This window comes from Dufourea novaeangliae, unplaced genomic scaffold (assembly GCF_001272555.1).
Source record: "Dufourea novaeangliae isolate 0120121106 unplaced genomic scaffold, ASM127255v1 scaffold34, whole genome shotgun sequence".
NCBI lineage: Eukaryota > Metazoa > Arthropoda > Insecta > Hymenoptera > Halictidae > Dufourea > Dufourea novaeangliae.
This window is the reverse complement of record NW_015373909.1, coordinates 340,348-365,850: the sequence shown is the minus strand read 5'-3', so window position 1 is coordinate 365,850 and position 25,503 is coordinate 340,348. Positions and strand designations below refer to the sequence as shown.

Sequence of the window (25,503 nt, the reverse complement as noted above, 5' to 3'; positions counted from 1 at the left end):
TTATTTTATACGAGGTTGTGCCCTTGTAATTCAAATAGGTGTGGTTTTATAAAATACAGTCTTATATGATTAAAATTCATATCTGACCATCGCTAACTGATTCGTCCCCTCCAACCTGCAGACTGACGTTCTAATTGGTCCGAGTTTTCCGTTAATATCTCGTTAACAAAGCCTCGGAGAACGTTTTCGCTAAGAAAAAAGTTGTTTCAAATCACCCGAGGAATAACTCCTTTCAAAGACTGACATCTATTTTGGGACACCCTTGCATATGTTCATAATACATAAATACTGTAAATATTCACCCTTAATTTAAGAGGAAGTTTTAACAAATATGCAGCTTTTAATAGACATAGTGGCAAATATATTTTTGCAAATATCTCGAAAACTAAAAGAGATCGTCTATTATATATACAAGAAAAAGTTGTTCAGAATGATGACCTTGACAACATAATTGAAAATTATTGCATTCCATGAGGAAGCCGCTGTTCGACAAGTTTACCGTGTCACAAGTTTTACATCCCCCGTTACGAATCGTACGTACAAGATTCCCGATGGTTATCGGCAAGTCCATTCATCCTATCCTATCTCCTGGAATCAAAGCGAGAAAGGCCCCGTTCCGTCTAGTACAAGTGTCCCCAAAAGGACGAGCAGCACAGGGTTGCCTATGGGAATGTGGGCGGTTTTCGGTCGGTCGTACGCGGCCACGTGAACACGTTCGATTCTTTTCACGGAAGAATGGTTTTTCCGTGTCGCTGAATTCAGTGGTCAGCCCGCACAATCGCAGCGCACTCGAGCTCCGGCGTCTACCGTCGGTCGACGTCGCTCGACTAAAATAGTGAGTAAGGGTGGTTGTAGAGGGGGTGGGGTATGGGAAGTCGTCGTCGCAAACTCAAGGACGAGCACCACTCCTTCGATGGAAAGGAACTGTCCCAGTAGGTGACGGGGCTCGGTTTCCTAGCTCTAAAAGGTTCTCGGCGTAACCTCGAATCGACCAAGTATTTTCCAAACTTTACCACCCCCTCACCGTCGCCATCTTTTTCTTGTCCTTCTCCTTTCTACTTCCTTCTCACACCGTTTCTATCACCCCACTCTTCCGTATTTTTACATCCCTTAAGGCTTTCGTACTTCTTCCAACTGGTAATATTACTTTCTGATAAAAGTCAGCTCGTGCGCTACCCGTTAAGAATTAAGAAGCCACGGATAGAGGACGAGAAAGGTGGGAGGGACGGCGCGTAGCGCGTGAGGTTACTTATATAGAAATCGCCTGGGATTTCTGATATGGATTCTCACCTTTGGTGGCCTTCTTAGGTATTTTTATCCGGAATTGTATCTTGATTTTATTCGAATTAGTTTTTTTTATTATTCTGTTTTTTACAAGAGTTAATCCTTAAGGGGATATACCTAGTCGTGTGGCCGAAATAAAGTAAATTTTTGCTGAAAAAGCATAAGCATATTGTGGCACAGTACTTTTTGTGTTTAAAAGAGACGAAGATTCAGTAATTTTTTTGTCTACAAGTATTCATTGAAGTTTTCATATGAAAGTTACAACCGATGTTCGGCAAACACTTTTTGAAAAGTAGTTTTGCAGTGGGCACTGCCATTCGGAATCAGATTATCTGAAAGCAAAAAACTAAAGAGATTTCGTTAATATACCAGCTCATCCTCTGCCTAAGTAAGGAAAGTTTTTATGATCATAAAAGAATACTCTACTGTACCAATGAAACTAATAATTTCAAAGAACTGTACTAAACTGTCCACATTTTATACCAATATACAGTACCTTTCTATAAAAAAACCATCTATCGAAAGCCCTTTTCACGCTGGCTTTTTACATTGCCGGCCAAGGACAAAGGCACCTATTCTCGTTACGCCAGTCGTCTTGCCGGAACGTCTTCCTTGTTTAAGAACCGCAACCGACGTGCCTTCTCGTAAGTACGCTCATACGTGGAAGTTGAGGACCGACAACCGAAATGGAAACGACAAGGACCCGGAGTGCAATAGAATCTACCTCCTTTGACCCGAGCGAATGACTCTGACCGCAAACTTCCATTAAAAAATACTTCACGAACTTTCTAGACGGTTTTTTAAACTACGGTCTCAAGTTTCGATGTACAAGGATCAGAAATTACGGCTGATATTGAAGAATCGTTCAGAAAATTACTAACAAGGGAAGGATCCAAACTGTGCCACTTCGATTTTACCGGGATTTGTAAAATGATAGTATATAGGTTCCTAATGATATACGTGAAATATTCGGTGTGGACACTCGATAATTTTAAAGGTACAATTTTCAAACTATGTTATAACTATAAGTGAATGTTATCGAAGTTGCGTTGGGAAAGTGAAACAAAAATATTTCGATAACCGAGAATCGATTCTAGGACCTTAAATCTATCAGCGAAACAACCTTATACTTTAATAAGTTTAACTTTATTCATAGTACATCTTAAAGGTGTGTCGTACGTCACTAAGGCGTGGAGAAATCACGCGAGCACGGCGGCCGAGACCGCGGTACCGCTGTCCGCCGCGAGATGACCACGCGTCGCGAGTCGCTTCTCGCTCGCGAAGTAGCCCAGTACGGGCGATAAGAGCCGCGAATCTCGGAAGATTCGAAGTGTTCGTGAGAGTCCGAGTCAAAACTCCGTATCCAGACTCTTTAGTCCGAGTCGATAGACTACGCTCTGTACATTCGTACAGTCATACCCATCCTCCTTCTGTCCGGACCTTGGGGACCCCTGCGTCACAGGGAAGCCCCGTGTATACCGCGCTGCTCCGTACCGATGACCGACGCGCCACCGCCGGACAATTCCGCTATATTAAATAAATCAGTGTTTACTACTGAGAACAACCTCACTTGTCCAGTTCTTTAAACGATCTCCTCTCGCCCTACCGGTCGGTGACGTACGTCGTAAAGGTACGTAATTTTAGTTGCTTATATCTTTAAAATTACCGAATGTCTACACCTAATGTTTCACATGTACTTGTCATTAGAAATCTGTATAACTATCGTCTTAAAAACCCCTTTAAAATCAAAGTTAACAGTCTGGGTTCTTCCTTTGTAAGATATACTTTTCATGCGATTGTTGGCTACGTAATAGAAAAATAATCTAACAAGCGCATATTTATCCATGAAATGGATAAAACTGAACACGCGAGGGATACTGATGTAGAAGACTTGTATTGAACGTACGTGATTTTTAACTAGAATACAGATGTCGTTTTAAAATAATTTCATGTTATAACTGGATCTTGGGTGGTTATGAAAATTCCACTGTTAATGTACCCATTAGAGAAACAGGCCACAGAGAAACATCTGTTCCCCCTACTAAAGGATTTAATAAGCTCAAAGGTTCGATTTATGCTTAATTTAACTTAAACTACATATCTGAGTGTGGAATAAATAAATAAATTACGTAGTACACCGTCTGATTATAAAGTATGACATGAATATTTAATAATTAAATGAAGTTTAATCAGTAAACTTTTTGAGTTCGAGCTTAAAGTTAGGATGCAAATTGAGTTTATAACGTAGTATTAACGAATATAATATTCTTTTATAGGAACATAATACAATTTAATAAATAATTTCTGTAATGTAGAAAAAAGACATTTATGTTAGCGGAAATGAGGTTGCGAAGTTACAAGCAAGAAATTATAATAGTTCACATTACAATAAAAAGAGGTAAATAATCAAAACAGAGTTTAATACTATATGTGATTGAATAATTACATTCGATTTTTGTGAAATTTATCCAAAACCAACATTGCGTTAACGAAATTTGATAAATTAAGGTAAATCAAGTTAAATTAAATTTCCGGACTGTATTGGTTGAACATTAACTCATTTAATTTCGTTCAAATTAATTTAATGGAGTTGTAAAGTGACTTCGTAGAGAAACTTTTATGTGTGACTATAAAACAGAGCATGAAATAATTACAGGATCCCCGAGTTAATTTCGGAATTTATATTCTCTGATTAATTCACCATATTCAAGTGACTTTTAAATACTTGTCTCAAATTTATATTGTATAATACTTGTGTTACGTATGAAGAATTTTCTATCATACCTCTCGCGTTAATAGTCTGAGCTCGCACCCGGCAAAGGAAAACGCCTTTACGGTTTCGTTATCTCTTGAGTAAGCGAGGGAATGAAACCCATTCCCACGGCGTGGTAACCAGAAAAACTAGGAAGCATGACGCTACTTCAACCGTCAAAAATTTCCTTATATGGAAATTTCATAGCATCCCCACCAATTTCTAGGCCTATACAAACCCGTTGATTTCAACCCTCGGGGATCAGAACTGTACTGTTGCCTTTAGAGTCACGTCGCGGCACGTTCTTGTGAGTTGGTCATTACGTTAGTAAGATCGCGCTAAAGTTCCCTTTCGAATCCAGTTAACCTTGTAGTAAACCGTGAACACTTTATTTGTATTCCGACTAGAATTATTACTTTGCCATTATTCCGTAAAATCCACTCGCAACCCCCGCATCGCCAGTGCGTCAACACCGAGCACCTATTTATTTCGGTAATAGTTATTATTTCATTATTACTTACTACTACGCGACAACACTACACAACACATTTGTAACCAAAGACTGATTAATTATACTGTTATTTTATAAATCTGTGTAGTCCATTTTGAATCCATAACACGATCCAGAAATCTGTAGTATTATCGATATACCAGTTTCCTCTAGTTTAGAATAATATCAGGTCGACCGTTCTTACACTAATACAACTTTACCGCTCGAATTGTATTAATTATAAATTCAAAGGTTACGAGGCACTAACTAACATTTCAAACGGCTCCCTGATTCACATCGGATTCGTCCACGAAATTTGACCAATCCTGCGGCTCCCTGATTTCGCATCAGGTTCGTCTTCGTTTTCAAACATCCTAGCGGCTCTCTGGCTTCGCGTCAGATTCGTCCGCGCACCTTACTAATAAACTGATACCATATTCCATGAACAACCTAAACTCGCCGGCCTTTCGCGTTGCTACGGCCCGGGCTCGTAACACTTAAATGTAAGGAAATCGAACGAAACCATAGAACTTACTTCGTAGCGTCAATATGAGACTATCGATTTGTTAAACAATTCTTCAGTATCACGATCTGTAAAAAACATTTCAAGCAAAAGAATCTACCCTCTTATTCCGAGAGTGGGTGTGTTCCTGGGATTATTTATCTTCCGATGACTCAGCCCCAAACGAGGGAGAGAAAAAATCACCGAGGAAACGCGGTTCTAACTTCAAACTCGAAGTTTACAGGGAGGCCCCCGCAACCCGTATAATTAGTTGAGTCCGAGGAAACCGATGAAGAAAACTTTGTTATCTGCGAGGGAATCCCGTTGAAGAGAATGCACCCCAATAAGCACCCGAATGCGTGAAACTTTCACATAATATGCTTTAGATATTTGAGCTCTCTATTTGTAGATTCACCACAACGTCGCATACAAGACCGCGTTTCGCTCAATTATGTATAGTTACCTATAGTTTTCAATCGAGTGAAAAAGTGGATAACACCACAATTGGCGATTAACACTTATTGGCATAATCTCTGCAGACACTCCCTAACTCTGGAAATTCTATTCTCCCCGAATTTTAAATATCCATTCAATACGTTCTCGGTAACTTTTCGCTTCTTTACCCCTAATATTTTCTTGCAATTGCAACCAGAAAAGTGGTACAGCTTGTCACAATCCAATGTACAGAACTTTTCTACCGTATTCATACAGTAATGACCACAGTTATGGAATTAAAAGAGTTGTACCATTAAACCTCTTGAAAACTAATAATTAGATCAGCCCCGTTACCTTTCTATCTGTGGCACACACTCGCCCTGGAATTCTCGCGATGTCTGCACGCGGCTAACACACGCCGCAACGTATCCCGAATACCGGAAGCCCCTGACGTACCCAGTCCCAGCGTTCCTCGCTTTTGTGTGCTCGCCGCCATTGGCAATCCACGGGGCTTTTTCGCGAGGACAGCCGCACCGAAACGGATGATCCGGATACGCTTAGGGATGAAAGAAGGAAAGGAAGAGAATCGACGTAACCGGTGGTCAGAGGGGAGAGGGTTGGGAGGAGCATTGGGGCGATCAAGAAGAGCTGTAGGAGGGCAAAAGGAGGATACCCTGCTGAATCCTTCGAGGCGTATACAAAATTCATAATCTCACAGCGTTATGATGTTTGCCTGGATACCAGGGAGTACAGAAAGTCCTCGTATACTCCAAAGTGCTGCGAGGGAGCGGTATACGATGAGGTCCAGGGTCGGTTCTGTCCGAGGGTGGCAAGGGTATAGTTGGCTATTATGATTCGAAGCAGCAGGGGTATGGAGGATATAATGGATCGCTGTGAACAGCTCTGCTGAACAATCGACTGCGGGAACAGGGCAGAGGGTGTGTAGGTATGCCGCTGGGAATAACACAGGTCGAAGCGCGGATTTTTTCGCAAGATCATCCTTCCTTCCGATCCTCCGAACCTGGGGATAATGATATATGAGGGGAATGGTAACATAAGTTCCATTGATGTCTTCGTCTTTTTGTTGAACGACGAAATCCGTTGGGCTGTTTAAGTGGAAGATTGAATGGAGTGGATGAAGTGGCGTTATTATGTGGCCGTGAGCACAATGGTCGCGTGACTGGCTGAGACAAGGAGGGAAGTTTTAATATGGTGTACAATGCTTTTGATTTATTTTTTATTAGTGATACTATATTTAGCAGCTATTTAATCAGCATAGCAGATTTAATTCAGGAGCAGTCTGTTTCAATGATGTGTGAAAGTCAATTATTGAAAGAGTTAAATGTAGCTTATGTTAGTATTTTTATAGTGTTAATGTCTATTGATGGTATTGTGTAAGATATTGTATATTGTAATTGATTGCAAGTTAAATTTCAGGTTTTTAAATAAATACACCGAGTTTCATTAAAGCACTGATGATTTTACACGTAACAGTAAATTGTAAATTAGATTATTAACATTAAGTTTTTATGCTAGGCACCGATTTAATAAAATCGATATTAAAATGTTATTGAATGCGCGTGCACTTAAGCACCATTTAACTTGTCTGTCTGACGAATATCGATTATTTCCACTTGTAGCGATTATATGCATCGACAGTAAAATAATATTGTATGTTTTACAAAATGAAGTATTACTTATGTATTTTCATAATTAAATTCTACGTAGCTGAGCATTGATTGATCGGGTACTTGTAATCCTCAAGAGAATCACCGTGGTAAATACAAGGCGGGTGCGATCTTCAATCGTCCGCTTGTCTGATTCAAGAGAATTTATGAGTTGTTCGGGAACACCATTGGAGTTCTACAACGAGGCAGTGCATCAAACCGTTTGATAGGTAACATCAGTCTCGACGAATACGCTCATGGGCACCAACAATGATTCTTGATGGAACTTGCAGACGACCTCGTTCGAATTTGGCTTTCTCTGCTCGATTATCTGGAAGAGATCGATTGATCATGGTCAAATCATGAACAACTTTGGCATGGAAACTCTAATTACTAACATAATTCGGGATTAGTTCATACATGTACGGGTGGACTGATTTACTATAAGTGAAAGCTATTGTTTTGAACATAATCCTTAAAAAATGTTTAAAAGTACAACATCTGGAAACTAACTGCTGAAATAAAGAGTTGCTCGCTTATATCTACGTTTCGGGCAATACAAGCACGTTCTTCTATTTACGGAACTATTCTAGAATTAATTAATAATCTGCAATCAAATTTATTAACTTTTATTCACTTCACTGCGAATTTTATTAACCTATAATAGATGCAAATGTGCAAACAAATAGAAAAAAGCACTATATTGATTTGTAGAAACATTATTTCTTCAATATAATTAAACTTTTATCAAAAACGTGGAAGTTTGTGTAAAATTCTATTTTCATAAATTATTCGATGAATGTTTGAACTTACATAATTATCGATTAGCCGATTAGCCGACAATTATGATGTCATCTGAATAAAAAAACTGATACTGAAATTTTCAATGCTTCTAAATCTATATATAGAACTTTTGTAACTAAGCACAGCCTTTATTAACGATATCGATATTTTTAAATTGTTTAACTTCATGTGTTTGTTTCAATTAATTTATTTAGAAATCAATATTCATGGAAAAAATATCAACATGTAAAAGTTGATTTTTTCCAAAACTGTCGCGTGATGTTGAAATGCGGCAAAATATTTCGAATATTTTCTAAACCTCTCCGAATACAAAACCGTTCCGAAAGTTTTTCTGGATGGTTTCTTCTTTAGAAATGTCTACATAATCCGATATTGTTTTGCGAATTCATGCTGGATAAAGAACTTTTCTTAAAAATGCAAAATTACGGCGTAGAAAGTACGCGCAACGACTCTTTTTGAAACCTTGACGTTTACTTATAACTATTTATAATTACAAAAGTTAATAACTGTATACACTAGTATAATCAAGAAACTCTCCTCTATCGTTTCAGACTAACCTGAACTTTCTGGCATTTTTAGTTTTCACGTATTATTCCATTTTTGCCCGAAATCGTCTGTACTTACACAAATTCGTGTTTTTCAAAAACTGTGGGTGATAGAGCAATTCTGCTTGCGGATTCGTGTTCAGGACGAAAAAGTTTACAGGGATCACCCAGTGTATATTGCAAAACGGAACTAAGGTAAAAATTTGTTGGACTGTGTTATTAGGCTGCGGATCCGTATGCAAATAGAGATTTCTGTGGACTCATTTAAACAGAGTGGAATTAAACGAAGCTTTTTCCAGTGTATTAAGGGATCTAGTAGGCTTAAAATAAAATAACTTTAGTAAACTTTACTCTCAGTAGACTTCATTAAACGTTCCACAACACTGAATTTTAAATAATCGTGTATAGTGTGAATATATGCAGTCGACAGTTCACTGAGTATTTGAAGATACTACAATTTCAAGTACGATTAATACCACATGTATACTTATTTCTTACACGTCCCTTAACACTTTGACTGCCACGTCACCCAAATATGGGTGACACGTACATTGAAAAGTGTCTGGATTATTTAAACACTGTTATAAAATGTTTGCATGAAATTAATATCACAGTATAATTTAATACAAGACCTACAGCCTTTATTAACTAAACTCAAATATTTTCGACAATTTATGACTTAAAAAACGAAATAAAGTGTGTCTGGCTATGTACGGCCTTTTTCACTGTGGCAGTCAACGTGTTAACCTGATAACCGGGAAGTTAATTCGTCATGTGTGTTCAAATTCACCTAGACTGTTATTTCTTCATATGTATTTACCTAATTAATTTTCATTCACTTCTTTGATAATTTCTGTATTAGGGTAACCTACGTTACAGTCTCGATTTTTGTGACAAAATTTTTATTAGATTGATTTTAACAACTTAAATTCTATAGTTGAAAAGTATGCGCGCATCGTCCGGTAGTTAAACTTTTTTTTGTCAAAATCTGGATACTTACGCCTATTCTCAGAAAAATTTCCATTACCTGACCAAAAATGTACAATCAGTAAACACATATTTACATAGGTATATCGTCTTCAGTTTTGCAACTTTTCTCTATTACACTTTCTTATATCTAGGAACTAAACGAAGATATTTAAATATTCTATTTGCGTTGACACGCCAAGGAATGTGATTCCATTATCAATTATAAAAGTGATTATCTCCAAACATTGGTATTAATTCAGACACGATTCAATATTTTAATCCCTATGAATGTAGTAATGTAATTACCTGTATTGAACTAAATAACATTAAAAAAGTATCTATTATTTGTCCGACAGATATCGTCAATGTTTGAATTCTTGTAAGCCGTAAAAAAAAGTATTTAAAACAGTGACTCGTGAATGCGTGTGCAAAAATGCAATTCACTCGGTTCAATGACTAACGGGATATCCGCATCGTCAGTTCGAAAACTATCATTTTGAGAGAAAAGCATAAGTATTTTAAAAGTTCGTAATATTCAAAATTCTTCGAATTTCGACAAAGAATTGAGCAACGTATCTACTTTCAACATTTTGAATATTTGAAAAATCGAAAAATCAATTTTTTGAACCCTGAGTGAAAAAGCGTCTCAAACATACATATATGTATATACAACCACGTTTTCCATATTTAATACGTACAATGGATGAAAAAAAGTATTCGATCACACACACTTTTGGAAAATATTTTCAAATATTAGTGAATTACATTATAAAAATTGTCATTGTTCTATGTATTTTAAGTACAGTAAGCTTTCAAATAATGCATTTTTTTCAATTTTACATATACTATACATTCAGTATATTCAGTATAAATGACTGAAATATCAAATACTCTCTTTATGTACTATATGTATGTATTAGATTCGTGGTAAATAAGAATCGCCATTGAGTGCTTAACTGTTCGAGTCCCAGGGTGTTTGGAAAAGTCTTGTCGAAAAGAGATTGCATTGCGTGGGACTAAAATGGTTAAAATATTCTATATTTACATACATTATATCAGTCTTCTTCATTCTACGAAAATAATTGAAAAAGTTGAATGCATTTCGCAATTACATCAGAGATATCGGTAACGTTCAACGACAACGAACGTTCAAACAAGTCGGAAGTGATCCAGTAGCAATTGAATGAGAATTGATACGCGCCAATCCACCGTTGCAAGTAATTTTCTTAAAAAAAAAAAGGATAATGTCCCTATTGTTATTGCAAGAACCCCGTATAGATCACTCAACTCTGATCCCCCTGTGACGCTGAACGGTCCGATATAACGTTTACGAGTACACCGTATATGCATTCCCGCAATTTAGGGTGATACCGAGTAATTCCTAGTCCATCTGTGCCCCCGCAGTCGTTGAACTCCGGCTCTCTTGTTGCGCGATAGACGGATCCGCAGGTGTATCGTTCGACCGCGTCATTGTATCGCGATAAGCCACGTCCCGATGGATAATTAACTAACGGCGGGGCAAGCGGCGCGTTACACGATGCTCGTGCTCTAACTTTTCGTTGCTGCATGGCTGCTGGAATCGCGAACAATTTGTTTTTCATTACGACCCGTACAGGTACGCAATAACTTCGTTATCAGTTTTCGTAAACCAGCCGAAGTGTTGCGTCACGTAATAACAAGTTGCTGGATATTACGTCAGGCAGCATAGGACAGATCGCTGTGGGGACGTTATATGAGGAGGATAATTTTAAGGGGGATCGAATCGTCCGATCGGAAGAATATCTGGGATGAAAATAAACTGAAAATCTGATTTATCCATTATATCTTTTGGATTCTTTAGATAAAAAATTTACAGGGTTGCAAGGAGAATTATTTCAAGAGTATTGTAGGTACAATGGTTTAAAAGTTAGTATCCACTGAAAGTTATCGATGTCGCAGATGGCTACCTCGCGTGGAAAAAAGAAACGAAAGAAGGAAGATGACTCTATGAGAAATCCAGTGTTGCGAATTTATCACGACTAAATTTTGTTCGTCCCCTGTTTTGGTCAATCCATTTAAGGAATTTATCCTGGGATAGGGACTGCGATGGTGTAGGGAGAAATAAAGGTTTATGCTATTTCTTGATCTTAAAAATCTTTACTGATCTGTGAACAAATGCTTAAAGTACACGTTCGAATGCCTGGTAATGTAACGAGGTGACTCGACAACTGATTGTGTAAAACTGGCCCCGAGCTCTTCAGTTCGAGCCTTTTTAAGATGCCCGTTTCCACCCCCTGTCCTCGGAGTTTTTCCTGTAAAAATCCAATGCCGAACGTCTCGGGTAATTTCCCACCACTACCACGTGCCGAGCCAACTCCAGGCACCGCGCGATTTCTCCAACGTGAGAAAGCGCCGGAGACATAGTCCAGACGCAACACCCCGATGCTCAGAAATTTCCGAAGGACAAGTCCTCGAAGACTTCCGCACCTCGAGTGGTACGTCTCGGTCCATACTTAATTTATTACGGTAACCCTGGGTGGCCCAAGCATGCACAGTGTGGAAACGCCCGGCTAACGCTCGGGGACAATTTTTGGGTTTTGTCAACCACTCTAATAGTTTAATAGTTTATCCCCGGGAACAGGAGATGGTCGTAGCAATTCGTTACGAACGTAACACCAGTATCTAGAAGGATTTGTATTTTGTAATAAAATAAATATTCACTGTGTTACTACCAATAAGAATCAGTAACCCAGGGCAAGGCTGTTGGTAGAATTGAACTCTTCCTTAGATGAACGTGTTGCATTTAAGGTTCGTTCAGTATCATTAATTGCTGGAGAAGGTAGCTATTCCATAATTACATTTTTCATTGGCGTTGGTTTGAAGAATGTCGTCAATTCATCGAAAGAATTTAAAATGTATGACAAAAACAAGGAAATTTTTATTTTGGATTAGCAATTGATACATCGAGACCATACGTGTCAGATTATGAAATATTGAACTATTGTTTTATGTGTGACGGTACTTTGACATTATCTTACAATGACATATATTTTTGATTGTACAGTGTTGCAGCTAAACAAAATCAGTAAGTCATGATATCATAATCTTCGAATGCTCTTTGATTTATCAGATAAAAGTTAATAAAAACGGCTTCCGGGTTGTGGACTTGATTGCAACATTTAGTAAAAGAATCTTGAATTCATACATATTACAGTATACATGGTAACTCTACGATACTTCGGCGGATTACATTGCATCCGTTGGTACACATAATTCTCAACTTTTTGTGGGTTCCTCGACAGTGCGTAGCAATAGGTAGTCTTGTTCCAATTCACTTGAGTTAGAAAACTTTCGGCACATATTTTTGTTTACTCGTGTTCAAATATATTTAAAAACTACAATTATGGTTAAGGATGCACTACTCTGATGGTGAAATTTGATTTGAATGAAAGAAAATTGCATATTAAAGTGTTTAGGAAGCTAAATGAAATTTGTAGTAGCGGTGACACTAAATTGTAGTAGCGGTAACACTAATTTGTAGTAGTGGTGACGTAGAACTTGCAAATATAGTTTTGTTATAAAACTGAAAAGATCGTCGACTAACTGTAGTTGATTTCCCATCAGAGTAACTGTATATTCTGTTGAATATTTTGAATATTTTTTAAAGACTTTAACTTCTCGTAGGCTGTTGTTAACAATAAAGAAATCGGAAATATTTTGGATTTGAATTGACATTGTACACCATTGAACGATGCTCGAACTACTTGTCTCCCTTTTCATCCCTTAAATAGCTGTTCTGACGCTCGGAACACGTTTATTTTTGTGCCCGAATGATTATACGGCCACGCTATATCTTGGCGAGAAATTAAATAAAATACAATCACCTTTCAGTTTAAAATATGAAAGAAAACATAGTACAATCATAGGCATCATAAATTGGAGTAACTTTGACTCATTGTCAATCAGAGCAACTTTGTACCAAAGTTAGAAAATGACCATTCTCAATTTTGCAGCTCTTCAAAGTGTCAAATTAAGTTAATGTTTACGTGAAAATACCCGCGAAAGAGCTGCAAAATCGAAATTGATTGTCTGATTTTGGGACAAAATTAACCGTGACTGACAATAACTCAAAGTTAACCTATGGTACGTTACATTTTGCTTAAAAATTTTATTTTCATACAAAATGCTCGTAAAGTGTGTTAGAATTCACATGGAGAATTGTGCATGCATGTTTCTTCTCTTTTCTGTGCAAATGTGATTGCAACAGTACCGTAATAAACATGCCCTTTGCAACCGAAGACTCATTAAAAACAAATCACATTTCTTAATACGATACATTGAGTTCCCAGCTCTGTTTCTCTAAAAAAACGAAACTTACTGCCATATAAGTGTGAACATTTTCCTAAAGCCCCCCCGTATAAAACCCTACTCCTTCCGTCCCTTCTTTCGCAAGGATACCAAAACATTTCTCCCTGCCGGATAGAAAAGTTTGCCGCCCGCAGGCCGAATTAAAATTGTTCCCAGTGAAACCGTTCATCAAATTCCTTAATCGAATTATAACCGGTCGGCAGAAGAGAATCCCGTGAGAAAGGCGGGCGGACAAACCAGTTAGTCGATCCTCCTCGCAGTTCATTCTTAAAAGAACGGATCAGCGACGGGAAATAAGGGGAAGGGAGAGTCACTTCTTCTTTTATTCGCTTTTTCTTAGCAAGAAGCTTTCGGAAATTATTCAGCCGTTCGTCTTCGGCTGTTCCCCCGCCACTGATTTTGCTCTGTTCGAGTGCGGATCATTCGGCATTTACATAAAGTGAATTCAATATCTGCGGGCAAGAGCTTAATTTAAATCCCTTAGAATATCTTAAGGGAGACACAATATCGGTTTGTCGTTTCCGCGATGACAAGACGTCGTCTCGTAGATAGCGGTCCCGCGCGCACGCTGCCAGTCAACGGAGTTAGTGGCCGTTGGATGTCGGCAACGGATTAGAATCGAGTTAGCTCATTAGGTCATTGTCGCGAAATTGAATTTGTCACGGGATCGTCGCGTTGATTAGCCGGCGCGTCTACCCGTTGGGGGATTGCACGGTTAACCTTATGAACCTACGTGACTCGCATTGTCCACCAATTCCCATGACTAATGGATTACCTGAGACAGGACGGGAACAGGTCTCTCGTGCTGGGATATACGCGCGCATATCTTTCCACCTGAGGCTCTCGTCGGGTCGGATGGGTTCGGACACCTGAGGGACTGTTCGGGGTCGCGACGTTATTACCTGACTTTACAGCTCTTCGGTGAGAATTTTCTTTTCGTTTTCTGTGGATTTCGGGATTTATGCGTGAAAACGGTGGAATCGGAGGAGATTGGGACGACTGGGCTGGAATGCTGACGCAGACAGACTGGTGGTACTTAGGGAATATGCGAAATTTGAAGTAGTGTTGGACTGAACATTTTGGAACAGTCGGGTAGATCTATCCTATTTCATAATGTACTATTCAGGCTGCTGATTTATTTTGTTAGTCCGATCGTGAACGTTTACAAGATAGCAGAAATTGAGTAAAAATTATGCACATGCTAATTTTAATGATAAAAGTATTGACTGTGAGTATAATTTACTAAAATCATTTTATATAATGTATTTTCCTTTTACGAGCTACAGATTCTTATCTAGTTCTATACAATTTCTTATTTATTATTCAATATATGATGTGAAATGTGTAGGTTGCGAATCTTAGGCACCTAAATCATTTGCAACGATACAAGATAAACGGAAGTGAAAAATTTTTAGCTAGTTCTATACAATTTCTAATTTAGTATTCAATATATGATGTGAAATGTGTAGGTTGTGAATCTTAGGCACCTAAATCATTTGCAACGATACAAGATAAACGGAAGTGAAAAATTTTTAGCTAGTTCTATACAATTTCTTATTAAGTATTCAATATATGATGTGAAATGTGTAGGTTGCGAATCTTAGGCACCTAAATCATTTGCAACCATACAAGATAAACGGAAGTGAAAAATTTTCCATTCTTAACCCTTGTATGTAATTCCAGGGAGAGGGAAGGGTACTTTATGTTCATTATATTACTGAATTGTCGGATGTCTCATTTCGAAACAAGTTCTGTGCTCTTAAAAAATCGCTTATAAAATTGTTCATTTGCAGTAATGTTTTTTAAAATCCTTAATTCCCAGATATGTTTAAAACAATGTTTTCTACAGAGTAGGCATAAAATCTCCCCTGCCTTGAGAGTCCATGCACCAACGGAAAGCCTGTCATTGTGAGGATTACATACTATTCAACTAATTAATACTAAAATATATACTAATTAATACTAAAATTCTCAATAGGAACAAATATTCTTACTTAAAGCATCTTCTTCTATTCTATATTAACGACGACCGATGACATTGTTGTGTATCAACATATAAGTAAATGAAAACTTTGGTAACTTAAACAGACTTTATTCGTAACGAAGAAACTTACTAGTCTACAGCGAAAGTCAATCTAACGTTAGAAGAAAAATCTTAGGTCTACGAGAATGCTCTCAACCACCCCCAATTTTAAGAACTGTGTTGCAATTGGTCGAAATTGAATTCGTGATGGTGGTTAAGGGCACAACCCAATTGGGAGTCGAGTAAAGTAACTTGACCTTGGTTCTGGCTAAAGCTTTCAGCGACAAGGTCCACCGACCTGGGAAATGAACATCTACGAAGAAAGTTGAAGAGACGTAAACGTGACCAAACAATGAGCAGTTCTCCAACAACATTTAAATAACTGGAGAACTTCTGTGGTCTCAGCTGAGAATCGGAATCACTCCTGGCGGAAGGAGAGAGATCTCGGTGATCGTTGATGAGCAGTTTGATCGGCCAGGCTTGAAATTATCGGCGGCCACAAATGGGCGGAACTCTAGGAAATTTCAAATTATAGTCATTACACAAGTCGGACGACGCCAAACGATCGAAAATGTCGTTACGTTTCGGTTATTGCCGACCGTACCAGGACGGTTTCCATTAGTTTTATCTGCTTATCTTTTATTATGGAGGCGGCTACTCGTCGCCGATGGCCGCGCCCGTGCAATTTATGGTATTCGCGCGAGTATTTAACCGCCCGGGCGCACGCGTTTTCTCGTTAAAGTGGAAAACACGGACGGCCGCCGCCCGGTGAATAGTGCTCAAATAGTGTTCGCCGTTCTGGAAAATTTCACCGGGACTCTGGCCGGGCGTGGAAATTACACGGAATGTTTAAATAAAACGTCATACGTCCGATGGGGACAATTTTATACGGACAGTTTAATAGTCCGTGCGATCATCGAAATTGTGTATTCTGCGCGTGATATACATTCATTGGACACATCACCCTTTTCTTTTCTTAACAGTTGACTGCCACAGTGAAAAAGGCCGTACGTAGCCAGACACACTTTATTTCGTTTCTTAAGTCATAAATTGTCGAAAATATTTGAGTTTAGTTAATAGAGGCTGTAGGTATTGTTTTAAATTATACTGTGATATTAATTTCATGCAAACATTTTATAATAGTGTTTAAATAATCCAGTTTTCAATGTACGTGTCACCCATATTTGGGTGACGTGGCAGTCAAAGTGTTAAGGAGGGAGCCTGGTATAAACAGATAAAAATGAACGAACTTCTGGGAATTTCCTGTGAAGAATTTATTGAACGAATCTCTTTGAAACTTTGAGAATACTATATTGTACAATTAAACTGAGTACAACAATTTTTATTTTCACGACAAATTGATAAATATTATTGATATAAGCACTTTTGTGCAGCTCGTGAGCAAAAAAGGTGTTTCACGTGGAGGTATGTAACTAAAGGAATATTCAACCAACTGTTTTAGCCTTGCATGTACTTATTCTTTAACATCTTCTTTAGAGCATGAACCTATTCTGAAATTAAAAAATACCTATGATTTTGAAGCGGTCAGGGTGGTCTAACTTACTTAAGGGGTCTTCTGTGGTTAGAAATTTTAAACAATTCGGCCGCATTAATATGATTGTTTGGAGGCGGCCAGTGTAGCAGAATATTTGCTACATGGGCCTGGAATAGATGACTCTGTGCAAGTTAAAATTTTTCTTATGAAAATTGAATTTGAAATATTAAACGCGGTTTCTCGAAACGTTTTCAAAGACGGTGACTATGATTACTCGGAAACCGGTGGTCAGATCCGTTCCAAATTTGGAGGGCTTACTTTAAATACAATAATTTAGTTTTCGATCGAAGGATTTAATGTTGCAATGCTTAGTTTTTATTTTATAAACAAAGAAACAATATTTACAGATAATTTCCAACTCGTAATCAATAAATTTCCTAAGTTAGGAAATAAATGCTCTTTCAAATCCGGTTTCTGTAAAATAGAAATTTCCATAAACTTCCATAATTGATACTGACTTTTAAATATATTTCGTTACAAAAATTTTATGTGAACTGTGTTAAATGTAATGATTCGTAAGTCCATTATTGCAGTTTGTAATATTAGGATTAAACTGGATTTTCAAACAGTGATTTTATTAATGTTACTTTTCCTTTGGTCAATCTTGTTTTCTGGAATCGCTGTACGGAAACGACTCGATCCATGTATCGATATAATTCGGTTCTGGTCTCAATTACATAATTCGCTATACAGGTACATACCTACTACGAAGTTATCTCCATCGAAACTAGCGCCGAGTATAGCACAGTGAACTAGTATATGTATATATATATATATATTTCTACTTCATTAGCGTAGATTTATTCACATAATGGAGAACGTGCACTTTAGGCAAATTAGAATTAAATAGTTGTCTGAAAATTATGCGAAAAATTTCTTCTATAACTCCATCTCGTCACTGTCAGATAATCTGTCATTCCAGTGTTAACATTAGAACTATCGTTGATTAAGGTGTGTCTGTTACTATCAGATCTGTGAAAATACAAACTTGCTGGGATTTTACAGATTTATAAAGTAACAAATTTCTTTCTTATATATCGCAATAATAGTTCCTGAAATCTTAAGGAATAATTTTTATAATAGTTTGCGAACTCGTTAGTTTGACTGCTTTAGTAATTCTCTCCTTAAAGGAAGAATTTTTTCTCCAAAACAGTGTTATCAGAAAATAACATTTGCAACAACCTATACAGATCTGTCGTGTCACATTGTTCGCCACTTTTTAATTCTAGTCGTAATGAAAGAACTCTTCCTCCAAAATTATTACTGTTACCAGAAACTAAACAACAAACCATCGATCGGTTATCACACTGTTCTCCATTTTCTATTCCGAATGTCGATGTCAGAATTCTTTCTCCGAAATTAATACTGTTACCAGAAATTAAACGACAAGGTGCATCAATCAGGTTGCCTCACACTGTTCTCCATTTAAAAATTTTAGCGTTAATGTTCAAATACTTTCTCGAAAATTATTATTATTATCAGAAATTTAACAACAACCTACAATGACTGGTTGTGTCAGAACGTTCCAAATTTTCAATCAGGGCGAGATTGAACTGAACAACTGAAAGATATCCTGAAACAAGAAGTATATAAGGGGCGAGGTGTCCAACGTAGAGTCGGATCGAAAGACAAGCAGAAGGAAGGGAAAATGCACGGGGGATATGGCGAAGAGATTTAGAGAGTTTTAAGAATTTACTAGATAAAGGATGGTATGCAGGACGGTCGGCTGATTGGCTTGCAACGCGGCGGTGACAAAGGGACAAAACGAGGGCTTGACGACGGGGCAACGTTGAAAGAACAACACGAAAGAATTGAAATAAATTACAGAACAGAAGAATAATTAAACGTGGACGGGGAGAAAAATGGTGCCCAAGAACTATCGGGGGTCGAACGGAACCTAAAATGGTAACAAATGTCGGGAACAAAAAAAAATCGATCGTTCGCAGGAACGTCTAGAAAATGACATTGAAACGAGCCGAAGAAGGTGAAACCCGGGCAACGCAGGAAGTGCCAAAAGAGGGTTCGAGGGGTAAATGAACACATTGGTGTCCAAGCGCAACGCTGAAAAAAAAAGACGATTTTCGTGAGGGGGGTGGGGGGCTGAAAAAAAAATATTGCAGACCATGACAAGAAGAGAGAAGGGCGGCAGACGGAAAACGGAGGTGGAAGGAAGGGGTAACAGTCGGCGTTGAAGGACAGAGTCGTGGGAGGGTGATGGGAATCGATGTCAGTGTGAGCACTCTGGTGGGGAGACTGGGTACCAATCAATAGACGCGCGGCGGCGCCCCACCTGTCAACGCTCGCCGACATAAACAGGGATAACCAGATTGGTATTTAAAACTACTCGTTGTATTCAATACCCGGGAACTTTTGATTACACTGTTCAACACATTTTAACATTTTTTCGTTTCTGCAATTGTCAATAAGCGTTTCTGATACATCTTTATGAGCTAAATACGAATCTGTAAACTGTTTCTTTCCAGCATGTCCAGTTTTTGAAAATATGAAATTTGAAGAAAATTGCAAATTTTCAGTTTCTTTTTACACGAATTAATTCTCTGGACTCTTGCGAACAAAATGATATAAACTGTTGTTAGATTATAGACATCTAAATATGTTTAAATAATGTTCAAAATGAAAAGCACACCGAAAATGCACCACTTTTTTCTGATATTATTTTATTTATTCAAAAACTAAAGGTTTAGAAGAAAATCTAACCATAGCACGCGATAGAGCAGACCTTTCTGTTCAGGACACTGTCAAGGAAAGTTACAAAATCTGCTTTGTTTTAAATAGGGAAGCGAAATAGTTTAGCAAAACACACGGCGACAATGGTTCTCAACGACGCGATGGCGCAACAGAAGCGCAAGGTGAGACGGCCACCGCTATCGGCAGTATCATCTTCCAGTGGAAACAAGTGCAGGGACCACGTACACGTGCCTCTCACTTGCATCTTTTGTACCGCGGATTGACTGAAGTTTTGTGCACGTCTCCACCACAGAAGTTCTCCCGATTTATCGGCGGAATCATCGGCTGCTGCGAAAATATAAAAAATTATGAAAAAACCTGCCTGTCCTCTGAAGGTTAATAAAATCTAAGTACGACTTTATAAAAGTGTACTAAAATTAGTTTGAACATATAGAATACAATTATGGAGATCAGCTTCAAACACTAATATTCGAAAGATTCCAATTAAGATCTACTGTGAACAATAATTAAAACTCCATGGTTTGTTAGGAATGAAATAATAAGAAAAGACTTACAAATCCTAAGAATGAAGACAGAAATTGCTAATTTGGGTGTAAACGGACTTAATACTTACCCGAATCGTGTAGCAGTAAATTTAGTGAGTGAGAAAATCACACTATAAGCATTTAAACTTTAAAACGCTGCCAAACTCTGAATTTGAAAAGATTTAAATAATTTTAAAGAAGTCAAGATATATGTTAGATTTTTCATTTGAATGATGCAAGTCATTGGGGGTACACCCACGTGTTATTGTTATAATACCTGCTAGTATATTCATTTTTTGCCAACAGGGAGATTGCAAGTTCATGGGAAAATAAAAAAATTTAATGAAGGGTTCGTTTGAGAACACCTTGAATTTCTTCCTATCATGCTAATTATTTGTACTAAGTTACCTAATTCGGCGTGTAAGATTCCCAAGCACAGAAGTAAATTATAAATTTTGCAACACAGCATAGTCAATAATGTCTTTTTTTTCATTCCATTTGATATGTTACGTTATCATAAATAAATCAAATTCACAGTCTGGTCATAAGAAACGTCGAGGGCAGCGAATGTTTCGAAAAATTTACGGTGATCCTTAGTATCCAATTTCGGTATGTGAATTGTCAGGTAATGATAAGCAAAGGCAGTAACGTATAAATGTCGGGATTGTGCATTTCCCTGGGAAGACGTCCCTCAAGATTGATTTCATATATCTACGTGATTCGCTTTGCAGTGATACGCTATTCTTTAAGGATTTCGCGGCTTTGCGACGGCGGAGAAAACATGAATAGTGGAACGTGCCGGTGTCAGAGGCGCGAAAGAAACCGGCTGAGAAAGAAGAAAAATCCTGGAATAATATTACGTAACGTTACAGCGAGCACCTTCCCGGGCGTGTGAAAAGTTCTCTCATTTCGAAATGAAACAGAAACAGCTGAAATAAAGTCAAATTCAGCGGGGCGTGAGTTTCGTGTACGTAAAGAAAATGATACCAATGCGAGGCAGCCGCTTATTTTCTCGCGATTTTAAAAACATAGTTTGTATCTCGAATCCCTGTTTTTACAAATCCTACGTTCGTAGCAAAATAATCCTGAGATTTAATTATCTTTTAGAAAATAATAGGAAACTGTAATGGAATATTCGTTTGACAGAGTGATTATACATACGTGTATATCGAACATTTTCTAATATTTGTATCCTATATTTAACATGATAAATATATTTTATAGAAACAAGTTGTCCATGATGTTAATTCGTATACAGTAACTTATGAAAATGAGAATTTTCTGCTGATTATTGTTCCAGTGTAATTAAAAATACCCTTCATCTAACAAACATTCTACAAATAAATGTATATAGGTAATGTGATTAACATGTTTGGTCGAACACGTGAATATTCACAGGTATGAATGAAATGAATTATTAAATCGCAGCGATAAGAATAGGATATACGAAAATCACCCATCACTAGATCTTCATTAAACAAGACCCCCATCCTGTGATTCGTGCATCATTCTCCAATACAAAAAATGTGCTACCTACACACAACAATTTAACATTAATCCCATCATTAAGGACACTTTAAAGGATACCAATACTAGTAAATTTATTTAAACGTGTTGTTATTGATATCCTGAATTACCCAAACAAGTGGTTGGTTGATGCGACCATAAATAATAAAAAGAACTAAATATCTCCGTTTAATTACAAATAGAATTACTTAATGTGTGTTGACCTTCATACTTCCTAATCCTAATAGTTAACAAGGTATTTACAAAATAACTTTTAATATGTACTTACTATCTGGAAGTTATACGTGTAGGGTGTAGGTGCTCGAACTGATTCCCCTCAACTTCAATACAGCGATTTCAATAGAAAGATTATTTCGAAGTAATGAAATTGTACATTACTTTATGATGATTTAATAAACCTATGGAGCCACCAGTTATGCAGAGTGGCTCAATAACTATGTTGACTTGGAATATTTACATTATTTTAAGGGACATGAAAAAATGTTATTTACAAAAGTTGTATGGTATCAAGGGGTTATAATATGAAGGTAATCATTTTTTGTAGGTTCAGGGTAGTAGAACAGCGAATGTTTAGACGATTAAATGAAGAAGTGAAACAATGATTCTTGCGTTATAAGGAACGATAGCAATTCGAAACTGATACCACTTCATTGTCATACGACATTGAAGTTACAATTGAATCTCACAATTGTCTGAAGATATTAATAAGAAGTTCTATGTTAAGTAATATACATGTAAATGATATTTCTTTAGTATAAAGTATTCATAATAAAATTATGTGTATATATGGAAAATTGATTTGACTGAAGAGGAAAGTCAGCTTCAGACTTTATCAATAATTTCTATCCACGATACATTCAATCTTCTTAGAATCTATTAAATGTCAAAATATATACAGTCAATATATTTAATCTGTACGTATTCCTATCTACTTGATCGGTACAAATATTTATTAAGTCCTTTGTTTGCGAGGAAACTATTTCTGGATATGATTGCCACCTATTTTATTTGGATGCTTACTACATATATTTTTTTTATTACTATATTTATGTTAGATTAAAAAGTACACTTATTACACTTTGAGCATAGACGTTTTTTTATGTCACCGAGTAGGTATGTCTGCTTCGTTTAGAATTCATCTGAATGTTTTATTTTATTATGTACCGAAGGTCTTTGCACGCGAAAGTGAACGTCCTCTCTTTCTAATTTCAGGTGCAATATTCGAGCAGGGCACCGACGAGGTTCAGTCAGCCTTCAAATTTGCGATGTTCAACCACAACCAAAACACCACCACTCGGAAGTTTGAGTTGCAGGCTTTCGTAGACGTAATTAATACCGCGGATGCTTACAAGCTATCCCGCCTTAGTAAGTATGAACTTCGCCAATTGAGCAAATTTACGTTGTGTGTTCGAACGCATTTCAGTGCATCTTCAGTGTATAGTCTCATAAATAATTAAAGCGCTACTTTAATTGTAATCGAATTATTACCAAGATAGACAATTCGTTGCCATACGAACAGCTCATAGTACCTCCATTACCCTTTACATATTATAGTGATTTCTCGATGAATGCAACACAAACAACGGAATTAATGTCTGAAATTAATCAAAACAGAGTAAACAGAAGCTAAGCAGAGGCTCGACTTCGCGTGAAAAAAAAAATTATTAGGGGATGAAAACCTTTTCGCCTTGGCATGAATTCTCCGAAGCGGATTCGGGTACGTCGCACTCATCGAGACATTGCTGTACAGTAAATCCGCGATGAGTGTTCGAAGGCTCCACGATACTGAACATTAAATAGTCCATAAACTAATGGCCATAGGCAGCTTTAACAAATATCATTGGATTCAGAACTCCCAAGTGCTATCAATTTGCTAAATCTCATTAAAAAGTGTCTCCTTGCCAATACCGAGAAGCCTTCGAACACTCATCGAGGATTTACTGTATAATTAACTTAAATATTGAAGCACCAATAGTAGGACCATGATCTTTATAACGCAACAGACAAAATCAATATACAACAAACAGAAACAAGGAGTTATTATCGGGCAAAATGCAATTATTTACTATCCGTTTAATTATTACACATACCTCTGTCGCATTCTAAGTATTAGAATATTTACCAATAAACGGGCTATAATAATAGACAAATCAAGTTCAAATCAATCCAACAAGTAATATTAAATTTATTGAACTACTCATCCACTATACTCTTAATAAAATGGCAACATAGGTTTAAGTTCAACAAGCCTTGAACGAAGAACTATGCTATGGCCAATACTACTATAAGAGTATGGAATTTATTTTTTCTCATGCATAAATTCTAATTGGTGCACTTAGTAATTAGTGAATAGAATATTTGTTAATATATGATCTATGCAATTCCTTTACGGAAATGAAAACTTTAATCTTTTCGTTCTTCTAACAAGACAATATTTTTCTATCGGTGAAAATGGCGTAAGGTGAAGAGCAATGATTAATACTGTTACAGTAATATATATAGAGTTTCGGTTTTCTTATCCATGAACTCGAAATGGGGAACTGAATAATTACGAAATAAAATATTTCGTAACATACAACCTGAACGATTTTTCTACGTACATGGAAACTTTGATTTTCCTGTTATTCTAGCAGAGCAACGTTTACAGATTATCCGTTGATTTTTTAAGTGCTTCTTGCGTCGACAATGAAATTTAGTCGTGGAATAACAGAAATCAAGTTCACTTTGTTCAGGGTATCTCGCCCGTATCAGGGACGATAACTGATCAACAATACTCAGGTCTGTAGGTCTGTACGTACCAGAAACGCAATATCACGGTCGCTATTGAGCCCGACACGTTCGGAATCGGTGCAGCATGTGGGCTACGAAATGAGTAACATTTCGCCCTTGTTATGGCGACGATACTAATCTCGTTGCTTTATCGGAACCACCTCGATTTCTCGTCTTTGGAAGACGATTCTTATCGTATCGGCTGCAGCCAAGAAGCAGCATCGCGGATATTACAACCACGATGTCTCGAATAACATACTGCAATACACAGTTCAGTAGACACAATTGGCTGGCCCGTGAGACATAAGGAATTGTATGCTTGAAATATTGTAATAACTTCTGCACCGAATGTTTGAGTCTTAGTTATTAACTATCGGCGAAATAAATCAGTTTAATAGATTACGCTGTTCAACACGTAAGAAACCTCGTAACCTTCAATAGGCATTTCCGATAGACCTTCATGAGCTGAATATGAATCTGCAAACCGTTTTTTTTTAAGCACAGTTTTCGAAAAAATCAATTTTTTTTAAATGTCAAATTTTCAACTTTGGGGATGTGTTGTGCTTTTACGGTAACAGTTATTCAATTGCGTTTGACACCA

The 25,503-nt window shown here is 37.3% G+C and overlaps 1 protein-coding gene across 1 annotated transcript in view; it reads left to right on the top strand.

Moving 5' to 3' along the window:
• Positions 1 to 23,350: 23,350 nt before the first annotated feature.
• Positions 23,351 to 25,503, top strand: part of LOC107193883 (glutamate receptor 1-like) — a 131,132-nt gene continuing 128,979 nt past the window's right edge. Inside the window, exon 1 of the mRNA XM_015583418.1 lies at positions 23,351 to 23,498. Within this exon, the coding sequence (XP_015438904.1) occupies positions 23,399 to 23,498 (100 nt within the window). The 5' untranslated portion in view covers positions 23,351 to 23,398. The remainder of the gene's footprint in view (positions 23,499 to 25,503) is intronic.